General features: G+C 41.7%; 1 protein-coding gene across 18 annotated transcripts in view; it reads left to right on the top strand.

Moving 5' to 3' along the window:
• Positions 1-23152, top strand: part of pknox2 (pbx/knotted 1 homeobox 2) — a 479880-nt gene that overhangs the window by 432027 nt on the left and 24701 nt on the right. For 17 of the 18 annotated variants that reach the window (XM_087976466.1, XM_087976462.1, XM_087976460.1 and 14 more), the window contains one exon: positions 14331-14453. The exons of the other annotated variant lie outside the window; for it this stretch is intronic. In XM_087976466.1, the coding sequence (XP_087832592.1) occupies positions 14331-14453 (123 nt within the window). The remainder of the gene's footprint in view (positions 1-14330; positions 14454-23152) is intronic. 18 annotated transcript variants of the gene reach the window in all.

Here is a 23152-nt window from a genome sequence, read left to right as displayed (position 1 = left end):
TGAGTCCCTACCAACCCTCCGAAGAGCATCCTGCCCAGATCCACCCTTTCCCATAACCCTTTCTCGTGGATTATCCACACATCCCTGGGCACTATCGGCAGTTTATTATGGCCAATCCACCTTACTTGCACGTCTTTGGACTGTGGGAGAAAACCAGAGCACCCAGAAGAAAGCCACACAGACACAGAGAATGTGCAAACTACACACAGTCACCCAAAGCTGGAATCAAACTCAGGTCCCTGGAGCTGCAAGGCAGCAGTGCTAACCGTGCCACACCAATACAATAGAACAGCTCAAGATGGTTCACAGAAGTGCTTCCAAACAAAACTTGACACCAAGTCACATAAATCAGTACTTGACTGATGATGAAAAGCTTTGTCAAAGAGATGGATTTAGAGAGTGTTCTAAAAGAGGAAGGAGAGGCAGAGGTGTTCAGGGAGCAAGTTCCAGAGCTTTAGGGTCTTGATGACGGCAGACAGGACTGTCAGTAATAGGTGACTCACTGCTCAGGAGGCTGGAATTTGAGGACCATGAGGTATTTCTGACACTTATATAGCGACATTCCATGATGTACAGCATGGAAACAGACCCTTCGGTCCAACCCGTCCATGCTGACAAGGTTGCAGAGATACAATGGGGCGACAATACGAGTGATTTGAAAACAGGAGTAAAAAAAAGAATTGCAGACATTGGAGATTTGAAGTGCACATAAACAGAAATTATTGGAGAAACTCAGCCGGTCTGGCAGTAAGTGTGGAGGGAAGAAAGCAGCAGAGCTTTGGGTGACTGTAAACTGAGGCTAGAGCAAGGGAGTCCAGTGACCCTTCTTCAGTATATTTCTTTCAGAACAGCTGAAAATAAAGTTACTTTTAAACTCTTAGCACTGTGTAACTGGGTACCAATGTAGGTCAATGAGTACAGGATAAAATCTGAACAGATCTCAATATGAGTTAACCAACCCAGAACGCTGGACAAACTCAGCAGGTCTGACAACATCAATTTATGAGTTCCGAAGAAGAGTTATACTAGACTCAAAACATTAACTCTGTTTTCTCTCCACAGATGCTGCCTGACCTGGTGAGTTTCTCCAGCATTGTCTCTGTTTGTTTTAAGTTTCCAGTATCTTGCTTTTATTGGTATGAGCTAATCTATGGGCAGCAGAGCTTTGGATGGCTGTGGAAGATGAAGGTAGAACAAGGAAAACCTGTCAGTTGTGCAATAGGATAGTTAAGTCCAGAGAAGGTATAAGCATAAATATAGGTTTCACCTGCAAATGAACTGAAGCATGAGTGAAGTAGGACAGTACTATACAAGTGGAAAGAGGGTGCCTTGGTCTTGGCTCGTGTTTATGACTAGAAACTCATCTTAAGGTCAAATATCTTTTTTTATTGTCCTATACTTCAGGATGAATGATTTAATGCTGCAAACCATTCAATTGGCAAGACCATTTGGTCTGGGATAATATGGCACAGATATCCTTGAAAAGGTTTCCTATGTACTGCAGCCCGTTGTCAGAAATGATTTCTTCAGATGCACCAAAAAGACTGAAAATAGCACTCAATGTGTTTGCCATGGATATGCTTGAAACGTTCTTCACAGGTATGACAATTGGAAATTTGAAATAATGAGTGCAAGATTAATTTGTTTGCCTTCACCAAGCACTTTCCAAATAGGTCAGGAGTGAGTTTGGACCAAGGCACTGACAGAATCTCATGAGGTGCAGAGATTTTCGATGTTACTGGTGGTTCTGCAATGCTCCCACATCCTCAGTAAGTTTCAGCATTGCTGTAAATCCTTGGACACACTAGCTGTGAACAGCGGAAGGATGGAATCCAAGCCCACTGCTACCGCCATATTCTTGTCTAATATGTTTAGTTGAAGATCTCATGTAGATTTATTTACAGCTAAACGATTACATGACATATCCAGACACACAACCATATCCCCCGCATACTGTAGCACAGAGCAGCTGTAGTCATGTGATGACATTTGTGTACTAGGCTTATTTGCATGTTGATCTCTTAAAGTGACATTACTCCAAAGATGATAATACAGTACCATTTAGGGGTCAGGGGAGGGTGGTGTAATGATGACAGATTTGAATAAAAGGTGAGTTGTGCCTGACAATAAAATAAAGTTAACAATATTAATTAATATGAGAACCAGACAAGGAGGTAAGGTGCCCAGCAGTTTAATGGAAATAGGCTAAAGGCAGCAGGAGGTGGATCTTGTGAATAAGGTGAGCTCAAATCAAGGAGAGGATAGAGAAACTTGACAAAGCTGTGACTTTAGAGCTTGAAAGAGGAGAATGTTAGAGGATTTTGGTTCAGTGAGATTTGGCAGAAAAGGAAGGTTGCACCAGAGGAAGATGATGGGCTGCAGTGTTGACACAGTGGCTGCCAACTTCTATTGACCCAAGCCTGTAATTCCATGGATACTGACCATTCTCTGCCAGGCATCACTTATCATATAATCCTTGTTTCAACAGATTATTTAACTGTAGCAAGCCTTCCCCTAATCCTGTGACAGCTTCATCTGTATTACACACAGTCATTCCACCAAGCTGAAACTGGTTCATTTTTCCTCTCTCCTCAGTCCAAAGACTGAAGTCCTTTACAACAGCCAAGTTGTTTCCTTCCCTCCTAATCTCTTCTAGTTCATCACACTGAATGAAAATGTGACCTTTTTGGGCTATTAGATCAGTGGATTTACTAATCTGAGCTATCCCATTTGCAGTGATGACACCATCTCTGAAAATCCCAAACCCTGCATCTTTTTAGTCAGTCTAAACCACTTCTACATTGTAAGTGAGGCTGTAATGATCTGCTGAGTTACATGCAGTTGTCATTAGATGTATTCTTTAGTAGCTGGCTCACTGGAGTCTCCAGAGAGAAGCTGAACAAAGGTTTCAATCTGACAGGTCACTTTGGATTGTTGTGATTGGCATGTTTCTTTTCAGGGAGAAAGTGAGGGCTGCAGATGCTGGAGATCAGAGCTGAAAATGTGTTGCTGGAAAAGCGCAGCAGGTCAGGCAGCATCCAAGGAACAGGAGAATCGACGTTTCGGGCATAAGCCCTTCTTCAGGAATGCCTTGTTCATTCCTGAAAAAGGGCTTATGCCCGAAACGTTGATTCGCCTGCTCCCTGGATGCTGCCTGACCTGCTACGCTTTTCCAGCAAAACATTTTCAGCTCATGTTTCTTTTCAGTCCATGGGAGCATCACTCCGTCTGTTAAGGCAAAGACACATCTGCCTCAAGGAAATGCAATGGTTCATGGAGCTGGTTTGAAGAAGAAAAGGGGAGATTTTCCAATGTTCTGGTCAATATTTGACTCTTGGCCAACCTTTAAAACAAGATAGACTATCCAGCTCTTTATTTAATTGCTGTTTATGGGGCCATTCTATCTACAGATTGTCCACTGCATTCCTTACGACTGTATCTACTCTCATTTCAGTGGCTGTAAGGGGTCTTGGGACCTTCTGAAGTGTCTGCATTCCTGGGTGCTGGCTTTTCATTGCTGTCATACTGTTGGTATTTTACTGAACAGCCCCCTCGCTCCTGCAGCCTGTGCAGAGCAGCTTGAAGCTTATCATTACCAATTCAGGGCTTAAAACATTCCCACTCCTCGAACATGTGACCCAAAACATTCTCATCATCCAACTGGCTTTAATTACCAAGTAGTCAGCTCAGTTGTCCCCTCCTGGACTGAGCTCTGCAGGTTTAATATGCTTGAACTGCTACAGCATTGTTCATTTCCCAGGAGAGTATTTAAAATTTTTTTTAAATTCCCAAAGAACACACTGTGTTGAAAGGCATATCACCATCTTGTCCAAAACATTTTTTTTTAAATCTCTGAGCAGTTACACATTCCACTTTTTCTCTTCACATTGCCTGATCTTGTGAGTTTTGATTATATTGGTGTGATAACAAAGCACCAATTAACAGAAAGGTAGACTGGCTTTTGGATCCATGTGTTTCTGGAGACTAAAGCTATCAGGGATTTCAAACCCTGGTCAAGCCCTTAACAAAGGCCCTTTAATATGATATTCCTGTACTACTCTGGTAACAATGTCTTGGAGCTGAGGATGCAGTGGAGCTGAATTCTAGTGTGATACAAATTGTTTTGCTGCTTATTTATCATAAAAGCCAATAAATATGATTGTATAACTCCTGTAACATGTAATTCCTCAGTCTGGACAGCTCTGAAAAGAAAGCTAATATCTGACTGCGTGTTTAAAGTGGTCATAAAATAGCCAGAGGTCCTATTCTGGTGTTCTGGCAGGCTTTCTTTCATTCTCTTGACTAATACGAACAAAATGTCATCTCTTTGGCTATTGATTGTGTGACTTTGCATGGAAGTTGTCTGCTGTGTTTGTTTTTAAAGAGTGACTTTATTGGCTTCTTGGAAGTTCCTGAGGATGCCATGTAAACGTGATTTCGTCTTCAACTGGCTTCGAGGATTGTGCATGTCTGGAATAACACAGTAATGGAACTGCCAACAAGGCTGCAGTACATGTCCCATGGTTTTGCCACTTGTCATCAGCTTAAAGGGTGGCACAGTGGCTCAGTGGTTAGCACTGCTGCCTCACAGTGCCAGGGGCCCAGGTATAACTCCAGCCTCGGATGACGGTCTGTGTGGAGTTTGCACATTCTCCCCGTATCTGTGTGGGTTTCCTCCAGGTGCTCTGGTTTCCTCCCACAATCCAAAGATATGCAGGTTAGGTGAATTGGCCTGGCTAAATTGCCCATAGTGTTCAGGGATGTGTAGATTAGTTGCATTAGTAATGAGTAAATGTAGGGGAATGGGTCTGGATGGGTTACTCTTCGGAGGGTTGGTGTGGCCTTATTGGGTCAAATGGCCTGTTTCCACACTGTTAAAAATCACACAACACCAGGTTATAGTCCAACAGGTTTAATTGGAAGCACACTAGCTTTCGGAGTGACGCTCCTTCATCAGGTGATAGTGGAGGGCTCAATCCTAACACAGAGAATTTATAGCAAAAATTTGCAGTGTGAAATTATACATTGAAAAATTGATTGTCTGTTAAGCCTTTCATCTCTTAGAATACAGTGATAGTTTCACTTCTTTCATGTGTAAATCACAAAACCTTTTTTTAAAAAAGTTGCATTCTCGGGTTAGCTGTTAACAATGGTGATAGCTAGACAATATGTTGAAGGTGTTGGCCCCCTGTGTTCTCTGTCTATGCCATGATGTTTAGATTGATTCTAATCTAAAAAGTGGGATAATGGAGTTCTACATGAATGCATGCAGTTTTTGAGCAAAGTACAATGTAACCCTGCAAGTACAAATTCACCCCACAAAATATATGTGTGCATGTGGGTCTTTGTCTGTGTGTGTGTGTCTGTCTGGGTTGGGGGTTGTGAGTGTGAGAAAGTGTATTTGTGTGTGTAGTGAGTGCAGAGTGTCTTAAGTCTGTGAGGAGGTGCATGTGTGAGTGTGGGAGTATGTGTGACTGTAAGGGTGTGTGTGGGTGTCTGTGTGCGCGTCTGTTTGTATGTATGTCCGTGTGTATGTGTGTATAGGAGTGCGTGTGTGTGTGTGTGTAGGAGTATCTCTGTGTGTGTATAGTGCAATGGTGGTCACCTGTAATGTGACATAAACCCAAGGTCCTGGTTGAGGCCCTCCCTATGGGTACCGAACTTAGCTATCAGCCTCTGCTCGGCCACTTTCCTCTGCTGCCTGTCCCGAAGTCCACCTTGGAGGATGGACACATGAAGGTCCAAGCCTGAATGTCCTGGATCACTGAAGTGTTCCCCAACTGGGAGGGAACCCTCCTGTCTGTTGATTGTTGTGCGGTGCCCATTCATCTGTTGTCGTAGCCTTTGCTCTGTTTCCCCAATGTACCATGTCTCCGGCATCCTTGCCTGCAACGTATAAGATAGACAACGTTGGCTGAGTCACATGAGTACCTGCCATGTACAAGGTGGGAGGTGTCCCCACACGTAATGGTGGTATCTATGTCCACACTCTGACACGTCTTGCAGCGCCTACCGTGACAGAGTTGTATGGAGTTGTCCTGAGAGCTGGGCAGCTTGCTACGAACAACAGACTTAAGACACTCTGCACTCACTGCACACACACACATACACTTTCTCACACTCACAAACCCCAACCCAGACAGACACACACACACAGACAGACAAAGACCCACATGCACACATATATTTTGTGGGGTTACATTGTACTTTGCTGAAAAACTGCATGCATTCATGTAGAACTCCATTATCTCACCTTTTAGATTAGAATCAATCTAAACATCATGGCATAGACAGAGAACACAGGGGGCCAACACCTTCAACATATTGTCTAGCTATCACCATTGTTAACAGCTAACCCGAGAATGCAACTTTTTTAAAAAAAAAGGTTTTGTGATTTACACATGAAAGAAGTGAAACTATCACTGTATTCTAAGAGATGAAAGGCTTAACAGACAATCAATTTTTCAATGTATAATTTCAGTTACATCACACTGTAAATTTTTGCTATAAATTCTCTGTGTTAGGATTGAGCCCTCCACTATCACCTGATGAAGGAGCGTCACTCCGAAAGCTAGTGTGCTTCCAATTAAACCTGTTGGACTATAACCTGGTGTTGTGTGATTTTTAACTTTGTACACCCCAGTCCAACACCGGCATCTCCAAATCATGTTTCCACACTGGAAGGATTCTAAATTTACGTCAGCTGTGGTACATTTGGTAGTGCACTCATTTCTGAAACATAATGTTGTGCGTTCGAGTCTCAGTCCACCCTAAAAAGAATCTGGCATGGAGTACAGTAATAATAGAGTGCTGTATAGTTTGAGGTGCTTTCTTTTGAGTGAGACATTAAACTGAGGCTACACCTGCCTCCTCAAGTGAAATAAACTGTGGCACTATTTCAACAAAGAGTGGGGGAGTTATTCGTGGTGTCTTGGCCAACAACTCAGCCTCAATCACAGATCATCTGATCGTTATCACGTTGTTGCCTTAGGGATCTTGCAGTACACAAGTTGGCTGCTATGTTGTTACATTCCCACGGTCACTATATTTCTAAAGGATTTCATTGGCTGGAAGGTATTTTGGGGTGCACAATGGTCATGAAAAGTGTAACATGAATGCATTTGTTTTGTACTTCTGGGGAATTAGAGCTGGTTGTTCTATTGAAACCCGTGTGAATTATGTAGACTTATTAATTTTTAAAAATTCTTCGCAAGTTGTTTTCGCAGTGCATTAGATATTGTATTTCGGACATTTGGTAGCATGGATCTGATTTAACCTGAGCTCTGCTTGTTACACAATTTGAAAATACCAAGCCATTAACTTTATTTTTCCATGATTTTATTTCTTCTTGCACCTCCTCCACGTGTGATGATTGAGCTCATTAGCACCTTTTCTTCGTAAAATTGAAGCCCTGGGCTTGTTGCAGTTATTATGGAAATAAACTGAACTTGCGGTTTGAAATTGAGCAGCTTTTGTGCCATTTCCTGCATTACCACTGAATCTTTGCATCTCAAATAATCCTTTACCCCGCTCTGTTTACTTCAACATTCTCGTCACTCGTTTATGCCTCTTCACCGTGCCCCCAACTTGCCTCTCCCATGACTCCCCCTTTTCCTTCTCTTCATACGTGCTCGCTGCCAAATGCTATGCCCTCCCTAACCCTCCCCCACACTCTGCTTCGACCTCACCCCCACACCATGTTCTCTCCCACCCTTCAGCCCCCACACCCCCTCAACTTGACAGTTGCTACACCTATAACCTTGTGTATAGCAGGGTGTTTCTTTTTAATTGTGTCAGCCTGCTGTGAATCTTATTTTCAGAACTTGTGTGAACACAGGTTCAGTGTGAACACTGCGTGTTGTGAGGAGAAGCTTTCTCCCTGTTGTTTTAATTTGTTAACCTGCCTTATTTCCCGTCAAGTGAACATTCAGAACAACATGACACCAAAGTTGGGTGTATAATTAATACGGAAGAATTCTGCCAGAGATTTAACAGGCATTAATTGAGCAGAAAGTGTATACAGTTGGCAAGTGAACTTCAATAAAGATGAGTGTGTGAAGGTACATTGAGGTAGGAAGAATAGGGAGGGCTACACTCCTTGAAGAATAATTCTAACTGGAACAAGGAGCGAGGAAGTTTGGATCACGGATATACAAACCACTAATGTAATGATACAGCTCTTAAAATTATAAGCAAGGAACAAGAATTCAATGAGGACATTGAAAAGCCATGGAGTGATGATACATTTGTGATAGAATCTTGGTTCGACCACCTTCACCAGCATGCTGTGCGCAATTCTGGGGCAATTCCTGACCTTTCCCTGCTCTGGCCCAGAAGGACAATAAACAAGCCGCTGACAACCCCAGAAGAAGCCTGTCCTGCAGCTATAACACTGCAGGCATGCTACATTGGTGGAGAATGTGACATCTACTGCTCAATGGGATCCCACCTTCTGGCAATGCTTGGTAGTTGGTGCTGGCAGAACTTCACCCAGACCCAAAACGAAGGCCCAATGGAAACTCAGAACTTGGGGGAGTGAAGGGCATTGGGTGGAGAGGTTTGACAGTCTTTGGCATGGAGCTTGGCAAGGCTGGAGATGGTAAAGGTTTTAAAAGTCTGATTATGGGGAGTAAGGAAGAAGGTATACCATACCTTCTGGAGGGGGGTGCCCTGGATGCTCACAGGCCACCCTCCAAAGATAATATCCCCCATTTCATTCCCGTACTTTTCAAATCTTCTTTAAGATCACTCCAGCCTGCCTCAATCCTATTATGCCATGGGCAGGGTCATACGGGGATCAATTGAATTTTAACAAGCTCAGTTAACCTTTAATAATTATTTACGTGTGATGATCGGGTTACTGGTTTGTATTAGGTGGGTGAGGTCAGGGATAGGTGGGAAACTGTTGTACTGGGTGCCCAGTCTGTTTTCCGTATCCCCACTTGGCCAAATACACATCTGGTGGGGGTTTGTAAAATCTAGTTTCTTGTCTTGAGACACTGGAGAAAAGTGCAATAAAGATTTGCAAGGATATTGCCAGAACTGAGAGGATGTATCTATCCAGAAAAAAATCGAGCAGTTGGGAATGTTTTAGAGAAGGCTGCAAGATGACCTGATCAAGTTTTTTAACATTTGATGGGAATGTATGTAGAGAAGATGCTTCTATTTATGGAAAAGGCTAAAACTAGGGCCATAACTAAAAAAAATTGTCACTAGCAGGCAGAGGCAGAAATTCAAGGCCTGAGTACAGGAAGTCCCCCAGAACCTGTTTGTTGGACCTTGACATACCCCTCCCTCCCACATATCCCGAACCAGTGGGGCTGAATGGCCAGTTTCTGTGTTATGCATGCTGCATAATATCTATTGGTGGATGGTTACTTAATTAAATAAGTGTACTTGTTCGAAATAAAAACTTTATTGGTACTGTGCTGTATTTTATAATCTTTATTTATTATAAATATGTAGAAGTGAAATCAATATGCAAATCTCCTTTGACATTGCTCAGGGAGCGAGGTGAATATACTGATTTATCACAAATACCAAGAAAATGGAAGAGAAAATGGTACAGGTATTAATTGCAATGTTTGCAGGAAATGCAAACATTTTAACATATACTGTTTCCTTACTTGACTTTCTCTCAAATTTCAATAACGAAGCTATCAAATTAAGCAGTTTTTGAGTTACTATGAATAGGCAGCATTGTGTATATCCACATATAGCTTGTACATCTCCTTGTGGTTATTAAATAGCAGCTTAAAATGTTTTGAGCAGCGTGACTTGTATTGTTCCATGTGACTCTCCGACTCGCACATTTCTCTCGGCCTGGATCTGGAGAGTGATGTATCTTGCTGTTCTCTCCACACCATTTAAGTGGCTGCATTGATGGAATACCAAGCATCATTCCCAGCTGTTGATTAAATTCTAAACACTGGTAGTCATTCTCAGCTTTTGATTAAATTTGTGAGTGAATGTGTGTTTGTATCAGTCCGTCTTTTTTAAACATACATCCAGGCAGCACCATGCCACCCTCTGATCTCCCAGAACTTTACCAGACCATGGATAATCTACTCATCATAATCAGGACCTCTGACGTCCAATATTCCCAACTCATCTCCAACATATCTGACATTGGTGGTAGGCAAGTAGTTGGAGGGAATCCTGAGGGACAGGATTTTCTTGTATTTGGAAAGGCAAGGACTGACTAGGGATACTCAGCAGAGCTTTGTGCGTGGGAAATCATGCCTCACAAACTTGATTGAGTTTTTTGAAGAAGTAACAAAGATGACGTTTGACAAGGTTCCTGGTTAGCAAGGTTAGATCCTATGGAATAGATGGAGAACTAGGCATTTGGATACAGAACTGGCTCGAAGGTAGAAGACAGAGGGTGGTGGTGGAGGGTTGCTTTTCAGACTGGAGGCCTGTGACCAGTGGTGTGCCACAAGGGTCAGTGCTGGGTCCATTGCTTTTCATCATTTATATAAATGATTTGGATGTGAACATAGGGGGTGCAGTTAGTAAGTTTGTAGATGACACCAAAATTGGAGGTGTAGTGGACAGCGAAGAAGTTTACCTCAGATTACAACAGGATCTTGATCAGATGGGCCAATGGGCTGAGGAGTGGCGGATGGATTTTTATTTAGATAAGTGTGAAGTGCTGCATTTTGGAAAAGTAAATTAGAGCAGGACTTATACACTTAATGGTAAGGACCTGGGGAGTGTTGCTGAACAAAGAGACCTTGGAGTGCAGGCTCATAACTCCTTGAAAGTGGAGTCGCAGATAGATAGGATGGTGAAGAAGGTGGCATGGACGAGTTGGACCGTAGGATCTATTTCCCTGCTGTACATCTCTATGACTCTATATCACTCATCCATTCTCAGCCCACATTTAGAGTTGAAAAGTGTGGCACTGGAAAAGCACAGTAGGTCAAGTAGCATCCAAGGAGCAGGAGAATAGACATTTCAGGCATAAGCCCTTCATCAAGAATATTTGGGCTTATGTCTGAAAGCACCTGCTGTGCTTTTCCAGCGCCACACTTTTCAACTCTGATTTTCCAGCATCTGCAATCCTCACTTTCTCATTCCAACCATTGGCAGGAATTGGCTGAAAGCAACATCAGATCCTGCTGTTAAATTCGGAAGGAGCTGCAGGAAATCAGTACTTCCAGCTGCTAATCATCCCTTACTCCTATCAGCCCCTCAAATATTATTGGATACTGAATGTCAATAGGCTACATTGGCATGACTGTATTGTCCTCTCACTCCTCTCCTTCCCCAGCCGTGGATACTGAGGGACAATGGGATAATGATACTGTCGCTCTGATAGTCTTGAACTAACTCAGCCCCGACTAGGGTCACTACCTGCTCTGTGCGGTTCAGCTGATCAATGTCTTAACACCTTGGCCATTGGAGAACTATTCTCACTCCTTTGATGAGCAGAAATGAAGATGGGGGTCACAATCCATTTTACATCCTAGCTCATGACTTAACAAATGTGGCAGCATCTAGTAGCAGCGTAACATTCCTGTGCTGACATAATGTAAGTAGTTCACAAAGAATTTTCCCCTGCTGTAGGTGCTGTAGCCACCAGGTCTGTGTTTCCTCATTCCCATGGCAACCGTCATGCCTGTACTGCTTCCAACATTTTTATTTCTTCTTTTTCAGGAAGTTGGAGTTGTGGTGTCTGCAAAGATTAAAATTCCTCACATGTAGTTGATTAGAAATGATGCTTTTAATTTAGCTATTCGTGTTCGTTATTGTGCAAACTCTGGGTGAGATTAGAATTTGATCTCAGTTTTACAAGTGTGCATGTGATAGTCTGATCTGCATAGTTCTGTCGGGGTGGTTTTTCATTGCTCTTGATATTCATGCGCACAAATACTGCCTAACATTTTGTGAATACTATGCCCAGCAGTTTATGAAAACACTTTGTTTTCCATTTTAGGGCCCAGTGTCAATGTCAAGTGCTTGCAGCATAAAGCTCTCTTCATTTTGCCTTTAGCATTATGCTTAGGTTACAATCACAAAGGAACTCTAGCTTCAGCATTGAGACTATACCATTTTGCATTACATCAGTCATCCACAATTTGGATTGTCAACTCAGGATAGATGTGTTTCTGGAGATAGATGAGTCCCTACCTATAACTGCTCCTTACATTCCCCCCTCCTCTCTAAAATGGTAATTATTGGTCACCTGACCCATCCATCCTTGCAATGCACCACATTCCCAAATAGGCTTATAATAACCCAATTGGATGGAACTCGACTGTCAGTCAACCATTTTGGTCTATCACCAGTATTTGGACATTATGGAAAACCTCTCCTTACAGAAGAGAAGGTTGAGAGGAGACATTCAAATCTATGAAGTCATCTGGACAGGGTAGATGCAAAGAAACTATTTCCACAAGTGGAAGGGTCAAGAAGCAAAGGTCACCTATTCAAAAGCAACAGGAGGGAAATCATTTTCATGCAGCAAGTGGCTAGGATCCGGACTGTACTGCCCAGAGTGTGGTCAGTGTCTGTTCAAAGGAGGCTGTCACAGGGTCGTATAACATGGAAACGGATCCTTCGGTGCTACTGGTCACTGCTGACCAAGCTTCCCAAACTGAACTAGGCCCACATGCCTGCGTTTGGCCATATCCCTCTAAACCTTTCCTATTCATGTACTTGTCCAAGTATCTTTTAAATGTTGTAACTGTACCTGCATCTACCACTTCCTTTGGTAGTTCATTCCACATACAAACCACCTCTGCATCAAAATGTTGCCCCTCAGGTCCCTTTTAAATCTTTCTCCTCTCACCTTAAAAATATGCCCCCTAGTTTTGAACTCCCCAATCCTAGGAGAATAAAAAACAGTTATTCACTTTCTGTATACCTCTCATGATTTCATACACCTCTATAAGGTCACCCCTCTACCCCCCACCCCCCCCCACCCCCCACCCTGCAGTGAAGAGTCCCATCCTATCTAGCCTCTCTTTATAATTCAAACCAGCAACATCCTGGTAAATCTGTTTTGAACCCTCTCCAATTTAATGATATCCTTCCTATAGCAGGGCAACCAGAACTGCTCCTTACATCTCCTCCCCCCCCCCCCCCCATCTCCAAAATGATAACTATTGGTCACCTGACCCATCCATCCTTACAATGCAGCAGTACTCCAAATGTTTCCTCACCAATGTCTTGTACAAGTTCAACATGACATCTCAACTCCCATGCTCAATGGTTTGAGCATTGAAGGCCAGGGTACTAAACACCTTCTTAATCACTTTGTCTACCTGTAACTTCCAAATCACTATGTACCTGAACCCTTAGGTCTCTCTGTTTGACAACACTACCCAGGACCCTACCATTAAATATACAAGTCCCGCCCTTGTTCACTTAATCAAACTTCAATAGCTCACATTTAGCCAAAGCTATAGATAATACACATGTCTCTGCTAGGGACCCCATTTTCCACAACCTCCTTGGATGCACTTGATAAGGCCTTGGAGATTTATCCACCATTATGTTTTTTAAGTCCTCAAGCACCTCCTCTTCTGTATTGTGGACTGTTCCTCAGCCTCCATGTCTTTCTCCACAATGAAAACTGACGTAAAACATCAAAATACAGTTGTATGATTTTCTGAGAAGGGAAAATGTGCAAGACCAGCTAGAAAAGGCAGGGGAGTCAAACAAGGTGACTTGCTCCATCAACGGACCAGTATAGGCATGAGAGGCTGAAAGGCCTCCTTCTCTATTGTAGCCATTCAGTGATTCTGGAGATCCCTGGAGGATTGGCCATTGAACAGCAAGGGAGGTCATGCACCTATCCTTTGCCAGATTTGAGTATCAGTTCATATACATCAACCTGGGCTAGATGTGCATAACTTCTCTTAATTTGGCAATGAAGCTGGTAGCATGAGATAGAGGTCAGAGACTGGAGACCTTGCTGATAGGTATGACATTTTAACCCTAGAAATCAGCCGTGAATTGGTTCAGCCTTGAATCTCAGATTTCAGATCAAGCATGTGTCCAACTCACCCAGTCGGGTGAGTGACAATAGTATCATGCTAATGTCACTGGACTAGTAATCCCGAAGCCCAAGCCAACACTTTGAGGGCGGGTTGAAATTTGACAATGGCATCGTCTTTTAATTTGATTGAACCTGGACTTGCCTTCCCTGATGTGCCAGTTGGGGGGCCCAAGCTAATGGACAGTTAATGTCACTGGAAAGGGGAGGTCACATGGGGGAGGTATGCATGTGTAATTGGAAGGAGAACAGGGCTTTCCTTAGCAGAACCTGGCTATTGTGATAAGTGCCTTTGTTACTTTCCTTTCTTTCTCTGCAAATATAGGTGAATCTGGAGCTGACCTCTCTCCTTCAGGATGGAGAGGACAAGAAGTCAAAGAGTAAACGTGGTGTCCTGCCCAAGCACGCCACTAACATCATGCGCTCCTGGCTCTTTCAGCATCTTGTGGTGAGTGAGCAAAGTCACTGTTCAGTTTGCGTGATGAGGGTTAACATGCTGCTCTCCTTTGAACAATGTTAGTACAATGTTTAGGAAGTGGAATTAAGCTAGCTGCATTGGCAAAATAACTGGAGTGTTGTTCAGAATTAGGGAAGCAGCATGTTCTCTATTCCAGCTGTGGTAGTTCATGGAGGTCCCACCTCCTCACCTTACCTAACATTTGTGGAGTGGTCACCTTCAAACTACACACCACCACTAATGGAGAGAAATGCTTATGGTTCTTTATGGACTATGGCTCTTTACATCTATGATAAGCTGTCTATGTTTTTCGACAAATCTATGTGTGTACGATTTAAAACACTTACAATCAGCAAATTTCCCCAGGCTGTATTTGTCTCGCATTTAGCGAACAGTGACTATGGTCTGATGGAAATTGGTAGCAAAGATTGGCGGACTATTTTCCAAAGTCAACTTGATGTAGGAATGTGTCATCAGCACAAATGCAAAGTGAATTAGCCTTAAATTTTGAAAGTGTTACTTGCCTTGTTAAAGATCGATAATAATGAACTCTTTCCACGTGGTTTATTAAATGAACCTTACAGTCTGGGTCAGATCTGATGCTAATACATTGCACAAAAGAAATTTGTCATCATCAGAGAAGTGGTAGAAGTGACAAGTAGAGATGAGTTTTCAGGGTGAATTAGGCAGCAGCAATCACATTGGAAGTGATGGGAGAAGGTGAGTATGCTTATTCTGATTTAAAGTCGCAGTAATCTAAAAAATAGAGTGATCTGCAAGATTATGGTATAAGGGTTTATTGTCTTGAAACTAGAACTCTGCAAATGCAAACCATCTTTCCGATCCAAACAAAAAGAATTAAATTATACAAAGATATGTTTGAGAAATATGACGTCTTTCTTCATCTTATTAAACTCAACAATGAGTGAATTGGATTCATGCTGTTTTTAGAAAGCATAGAATTAACTTATTGTATGAAATTTCTGTATTTGCTAAATTTTATGAAGTCATTAACCTGCTTAAATGAAGTGGTCACCACCTTAATTTAAGTAGCAGATGAAGCACTTTCATACAAAAGCATTAATGTCACACTCCGAGTTTTGAATGCAGAGGTGTCGTTATATTGAATGTCGTTGTGTGTCATCTGTGGCTTTCATCCAGAATTTAAATCCGCAATCTACAATAATCACAAAAGACAAAAGGGCTTGTTGGGAAATAATCTTTACACAGAGGGCTGTAAGAGTGTGGAATCTATTGCAGAGTCCATAGATCCCTCTAATAGGGAACTAGTTGATAAAGAGAAAGACTATGATTGTGGCGAGTGAACAGGAGAGTGAAATTTCACCAAGATGCTCCTGCAGAATAGATGCTGTTTCTATGATATTCTGTTGTTATTAGAGCTGTGGATGTTTGCAGCACTAAATGGGAAGAATTGGCTTAATTTGTTTGTGTTGGCTCTTTACTGAAATAATCCAAAACTAATTCCACTGCTGTTGCATGCAGATATATATAGAGTCCTGGAGATGGACAGCATCGAAACACACCCTTCAGTCCAACTTGTCCATGCTAACCAGATATCTGAAATTAATCTAGTCATTTGCCAGCATTTGTCTCATATCCTTCTAAACCCTTCCAATTCATATATCCATCCAGATGCCATTTAAATGTTGTAATTGTACTAGCCTCCACCACTTCCTCTGGCATCTCATTCCATACACACGCCAACTTCTACGTGAAAAAGTTCGGTCACTTTTACATCTTTCCCATCTCACCTTAAACCTATGCTGTCTAGTTTTAGACTCCTCCTCCACCGCCCCACCTCCTCCTCCAGGGGAAAAGACCTTGACAATTTATCCTATCCATGCCCCTCATGATTTTAAAAACTTCTACAAGTCTTCTTTTATTTTAACTTGCCCCTTGAAAGATGATCTTAGTTTTTAATATTCCCTTGGAAAAAACTCCTCTGGACTTTCTGCATAAAGATATTTCTCATAATCTATCTCGATATTATCTGAATATTAACAGAGTTGGTGCCTCTGTGTGATGGATAGTTGGTCTTTTGTTCCTGCCTAATGAATGGTTAATAATTGATCACTTTATCAATTGATATTTTTTGAGGGTCTTGCAGCCATTGTTTTGCTTCATTCTAAAAGGTTTGGGATGTACTTTGAAGAACTAATGTTGAAGATGTTTCATGACCACCTGCTAGTTTTACTTTCCCTTTTGGCCCCAATTAGAGATAATCTTAAACTCAAATATGTTATTTATTCAGCTGAAAATTGCCATTACATTGAATAATTTGCAGTACAAGAATAGGAAAAGGCAATTTAAACCTTTAGCTGTTTGTATTTTGAGGTTGTATTTCTGGATGTGAAAATACTAAATCAGAGACTGTTACATCACAGAAACTGGCCATTCAGCAAATGCAGTCTATTCTGGCTTATTTGTGCAATCAGCCACCTTACCATGTCTCAGTCTCCTTCATGTTCCTCTTATGCCTTTTAATATTCCTCCTTTTCAAGTGACAATCTGACTTTAATTGGAAAGAATTTATGGAATTGGCTTTAACAACAGGGTAGCATTCCACATTCTAATCACTATCATGTTGAGAGTTCCTGTTTTTATTCCTACATCCAAACCCTTACCCCTTCAATCCCCACCGATCAGTAATTCAGTGCACTTAATTTTTGAATTATGGACACTGATTCTGTAATTGCTATTCTCTGTGGTAGTATATTTGATTAGTTGATGACTGAGAAAAATAGATTTATGTAGGTATGAAATAACTCTACAGAGACCAGTATCCTGTCACTGACTCACCATTTATTTGCACATGAACAGTCCTTAACTATAGTGCTGCCTCATACAGTGTCAGTATCCCTGACACTCACCTTTTTTTATGTCAGCTAGGGCTCCCTGATTGCTCCAAATTAATGGCCACAATCAAGGAACTTGTAGTGCATGATACCCAGCTGGCTAATCTCATTATAATCACTATAAGTTTATTTAATTGAGGATTCCTCAGTTTGTAGTTGGATATAATCTTTTCTGTGCATCATGTCTCAGTTAAAGGTTCCTTTATAAATAGGGGTATAATTTCACAACACAGCATTCTTCATTTATCTGTGTATTCTATGTAAATGAGTTACTTGTAAGATTGAATTTGAAGAAAATATGCAATTTATGTACTTTTGCAGCTTCATTGACAAGGAACTGGAGGGATGGGCAATGGGAGAAAGCTGTGGGGTCTGTCTGAATGGATAGACTAAGGGGGCAGACAACCTTTACCCTTTGTAACTATCCCATAATCTTGTGTCTCCACCGGGTCCTGTTCATTGTTAACAAATGATGGCTTCATGACCTCCTTTATTGATTTCTTTTGTTGCTGTACTGCTTTGCAATGTAGATGAAGACATAACCTCACAAAGTGCAAGTCAGAGATCCCACACCATGGGCCTGTGCTCCCTTAATTCTCAGTTGGAAATGCAAGATCATTTTATTCTTGTATCTCTCCTTAATCTTTATGATGCAATAGACACTCAGCAGATTGTCTGTGTAAATGTGGATCATAAGGAAGCGTTTTATTTTTGGATCAGGATCATATGTTGAAACATTTTGCATATCTCAGAAATTCTATGCAACGGATGTGGTTCGGCGTATTGGAATTCTCCAGTTGGGATAGGTATGACTCTTGAGTGAAGAGTTCCAAGTTCTTTTCCATTAACTCATGCTATGTGCTTTACTCTGATACCATGAGCTGCTTACTTTAATCCAGTCTGCACAGCTGCAGTAAAGACACCAGCTGGTGCGATTCTAGTTTATAAAACCTCAGGGAAAATAAACAGCAAGACGAAAAGGGTCTACAGTGAAAGTCATCTCGGCTCATGAATAACTTCATCCGTGACTATGTTTGCTCCTGGCTTATACTCTGGAAACTTTACTTCAGGTGATAATTCCTTCCATCGCTTGGAAAGTTAGAAAGTTATTGCATTCCAACCTGACTAAAAAATGTCTGGGATATAAAGATTACTCGACCCTTGAACTTTGTGCTCAGCCCTCCATACCATTGTTACACTCTCTTCTGAATATCCAATGTGAAAAAAGCTTTAAATTCTGTATCTCATTTCCCTCTTTCCTGGCAGATTGTTCCAAGTACTGACATTTGTAAATGAAATTTCTGCTGATATTTAGTCTACATTTGCACTGCATTTGTTTATATTTATAACACCAGTCCCTGATCCCATCTTACTTTAACATGAGTTGATCTGTCATAGTTTATGAGCTAGACATACATTAGAAGATGCGGTGGAGATTCTTGTGGTGCAGTGGTAATGTCCCTACCTCTGAGCCAGGAGGGAACGGTTCAAGTTCCGCCTGTTCCAGAGGTGTGTTATACTCAAGAGAATAATCATCAATATTACAAAAGAATTAACTGCACTAAAAACTGTGTTTTTAAATGTAATGAAATTTAAAAGATGAATTAGTGTGAAAATTAAACTTGTCATTGATTTAGTTAGACAGTTGAAAACTCAATTTGAGAGGCCAGTTGACCAGCTCTCCCATCCTATTTTGTTTGTCCCCAGTTCCAGTTTATCATTCTGCCTGTACGGAGTCATAGCAGCATGGAAACAGACCTTTCGGTACAACCAGTCCATGCTGAATATAATCCCAAACTAAGCTAGTCCCACCGGCCTGCTCCTGGCCATAACCCTCCAAAAATTGCTTCTTCATTTACCTATCCAAGTGTCTTTTAATCATTGTAATTGTATCCATCAATCCAACACCTTCTCCTTGAACTCATTCACTATTTATAGAAACATAGAGGATAGGAGCAGGAGGATACAACACTCGTTCTGCATGCTGTTTGCTTTCCTCAAAGGTGGCAGTTCAGCTGTTTGTAATGAAGAGACCTTTGGATGTGGTGTCATAGGATTAACGTATGCCTTGGCAATTTAGTAGTCAGCTGATGAAGACCCATTATGTTAGGTAGCAAGGTAATGGAAGAGAGGTTATTTAAATCCCCACCCTGTTATAGGAAGGATGTTATCAAGCTGGATGAGGCTTTAGAAGAAATTTACCAGGATGTTACCAGAAGATTTGAGTTGTAAAGAAAAGTTGGATAAGCTGGAACTTTTTTTACTGGACCATACGAGAGGTGACCTCAAAGAGGTTTATAAAATCATGAGGTGGTTGGATAGGGTTAATGGTAGGTGTCCTTTCCCTAGGATGGGGAATTTCAAGACAAGGGGGCATAATTTTAAGGTGAGAAGAGAGACAGGTTTGAAAAGGAAATGAGGGTGGTTCACATGTGGAATGCATTTCCTGAGGAAGTGGTGGAGGGCACAGTTATAATGCTTGAAAGGCACTTCGGTAAGTACATGAACAGGAAATGTTTTGAGGGATATGGGCTGGGGTAGGCAGGTGGGACTAGTTTAGTTTGGGATTATGTTCAGCATGGACTGATTGGACCAAAGGGTCTATTTTTGTGCTCTATGACTGTATGGCTCTAAAACTCATGTACAAATGGTACCCCTAATATTTGGTTAAAATTTAGTCTCAGAAACTCAGTTTTTATGTGAGTATTACATCTGTGTCATTGACTTTGTTAAAAATTATTCCATGTGCATTGTCCTCAGCATGAGGAAAGTTTTGACTTTTATCCTAACATTTGTCCTTCTCCTACTGTATACGCTAATTACATGAGTAATAAATGTCTTAATTGGTCATTCTTTATGCTTCCTTATTTGTTCTTGACTTTGTCCTGAGCAGTTGGTGTCAGCAGTCTAACAGCCATGCCAGCTCCAAATGCCCTACATTAACTTGGCTCATCAACGAGGTACTTTTACCAGTTACAGTGTAGCTGAACTATCCAATGAAGTAGAAACAAACATTATTTGACATTCCACATGATCCTGGTTTGATTCTGTGTTCAAATTTACTACTCTGACAAGATCAATTCCACCATTCCTATCCCTTTTCAATGACTACAATTCCAACTTCTCAGCAATGTCCTACGTCCATCAATCCTCTTTCAATTGAAACATAGTTTTATGTATGGCTGGGAAATCCTACCCAGACATTTAATTCACTGCCCTGCATGTTGCTCAGGTGTAAACTGGGTTTTAGATCACACTTAATTGGTTTCCCACAAAGGAGCAACATTCCTTAAGCATGAGATGTGAATTCTTAAGCTGTGCTTTTGACACCTGGTATAATTGTCAGGTTGGTTGCTACGGGTAACAGTTTGTTCTTTATTACTGTAAATTGATTTCAGATTTATTAGAATGGAGAAAAAAAAATGACTTGCATTTATATAGCATCCTTTCATGTCTTTCAGATGTCTTGAGGCAGCTTAGAGCTAATTCATTCAGTAGTTTTAAACTGTAGACATGGTTATGAAGTAGGAAATGTTGCCGGCAAGTGCACAGCAAAACCCTGCACACAGCGGTATTTTAGTGACAAGATAATCTTTGGTGATGTTGCTTCAAGGGTAATTATTGCGCAGGACGCTGTGGAGAGCTCCCCTTCCCTTTGAAATTGCACACTGGGAACTTTTCACCAATCTGAAAGGGAAGGCATGGCCTCAGTTTAATGTCTCTTCCAAAAGACCGCATCTGCCACACTGTAAAACTTCCTCATTTCTGTACTGGTGTCTCAGCCTGGACCTTGTGCTCAACACTCTGACTTGCAACTTGAAACTCATCTGATTCAATGGGAGCATGCTAGCACCGAGCTACAACCAACACCTAAGAAATCCTTTATATTCGGGTAAGGATTGCTTGTTGCTGCCACATTCAGCCTTAAATCGAGATATAAAGGGACTGGCTCTCGTGCAGTGCACTGCATGAGAAAGGATAGTTTTAACTCCAGTTTCTGGTGGGAACGTCAATGTAAAATGGTGTGTAGTCAGATATATTATCTCCCTTGTAATCCTGAGGCCACTGACTCTCACTGGGATACAGCCTGAAGTTTAGACCTGTCCTGTTATTTCACATAGTATATGTCTGAATCCCTATCACATCAACTCCAGGACACCAATGTTAATTATAGTATTAATGAGCAGGTGGATCAAATTGGTTATGATTTCTTTAAATGGTAAGCAACCTGAAGAGGCCAAATGGCCTATTCTTCCTCATTTGTATATATATGAATAGGAATTGTTTGTGTGCATGAATCTGCAAATTTCCTATATGAGGCATTTCCACACAGGAACAATGCACTTGCCAAATGGGGAAGCAGACCATTTGTCTATTGTGCCAAATAATTAAAATAGACGGTGACTGTCCTTAGAGTCAGTCAGGCAGCTGCCTTGAACGAGTTGTGACAGGTGCAGATTCCTCCACCCTTTGGATCAAAGTTATCTCCAGGTTCCACATTGTCCTAGCCTGAACGCCTGTATTTCTCAGTTTTTGTATTAACCCCCAACTCATGCCCAGTTTTGCTCGTGTCAGCCTCCACCTGCTCCCTTAAGCCTATTCTCAACAAATTGTTCACTAGCTAGCTTCCCTTTCTGGCATCTCATTAGCTGATGTTATTAACTGTTTCCACTGCTGGGATTGTGTTTCTGTCTCTTTCAAAGCTACCATCCTGTCCTTATAGATGCCACCCTCGGCCCACTGACATTCCAAGCTGTTCCTTCACTTCCAATCTCTCTTTCCTCCACTAGGAAAGGAACAACAATTTGATCTTTCTCACAACCACATGTTTAAATCTCTCCAACCAAACTGCCTGTCATCAGGTCAACCGTCTATACCTACAGCTTCTACATTCAAATGTTATCCAACTCCATACCATCTCAGCTCATCTGCTGCTGAAACTGCCGTTTGTTCTGTTGTCACTTTTACACCTGAATATGTCAGGACTATCCTGACTGGCTTCTACTTTTTCATCTCTGTAGCCTGAGCTCCTCTAAAATGCTACTATCCGTATTCTAACTCACAGCAGGTCCTCTTTACCTATCTCCCCGTGTTAATGGCCATACGTCAATTCTTCATAAAACAAGATCACAGAATCCCTACACTGTGGGAGCAGGCCATTCAGCCTATCAAGTCTGCAATTACCCTCCAAAGAGCATCCCATTCAGACCCACCCCTACCCAACTGGGCATGAGTTGGGGGTTAATACAAAAACTGAGAAATACAGGCGTTCAGGCTAGGACAATGTGGAACCTGGAGATAACTTTGATAACTTATCCTGCTGACCTTGCATTTCCCATGGCTAATCCACTAGCCTGCACATCCCTGAACAATATGGCCAATTTAGCATGGCCAGACCACCTAACCTGCGCATGTTCAGACTGTGGGAGGAAATCTGAGCACCTGGAGGAAACCCATAGGGACAACTTGCAAACACCAGTCGCCCGAGGACAGAATCGAACCCAGGTCCCTGATCCTTTGAGGCAACAGTGCTAACCACTGAGCCACAATGGAGAACTGTGACTTACTAAATTTCTTTACAACTCGTTCCCCTGTTAAGATTCTCTTGAAAGCCGTCCAATTGGTAATCTGTCCTCATACCTCTTTTTGAGACTCAGTAACAAATTTTATTTGCTAATGCCTTCGGTGTCTTACTATGTTAAAGAAGCTGTAAATCTTTGTTGTAATTAGAACAGTGTTAGTGTAAATTGTTGGCTTTTCAAATAATCTTTAACCTAACTTAGGAGGTTTGAATCAATGAAGGCAAAATATTGC

This window comes from Chiloscyllium plagiosum, unplaced genomic scaffold (assembly GCF_037043375.1).
Source record: "Chiloscyllium plagiosum isolate Xiang-an unplaced genomic scaffold, Cpla_swu_hap1 HiC_scaffold_29, whole genome shotgun sequence".
NCBI classification, from domain to species: domain Eukaryota; kingdom Metazoa; phylum Chordata; class Chondrichthyes; order Orectolobiformes; family Hemiscylliidae; genus Chiloscyllium; species Chiloscyllium plagiosum.
Note: the sequence above shows the minus strand (reverse complement) of the source record. Positions and strands in the feature narration are given on the sequence as shown.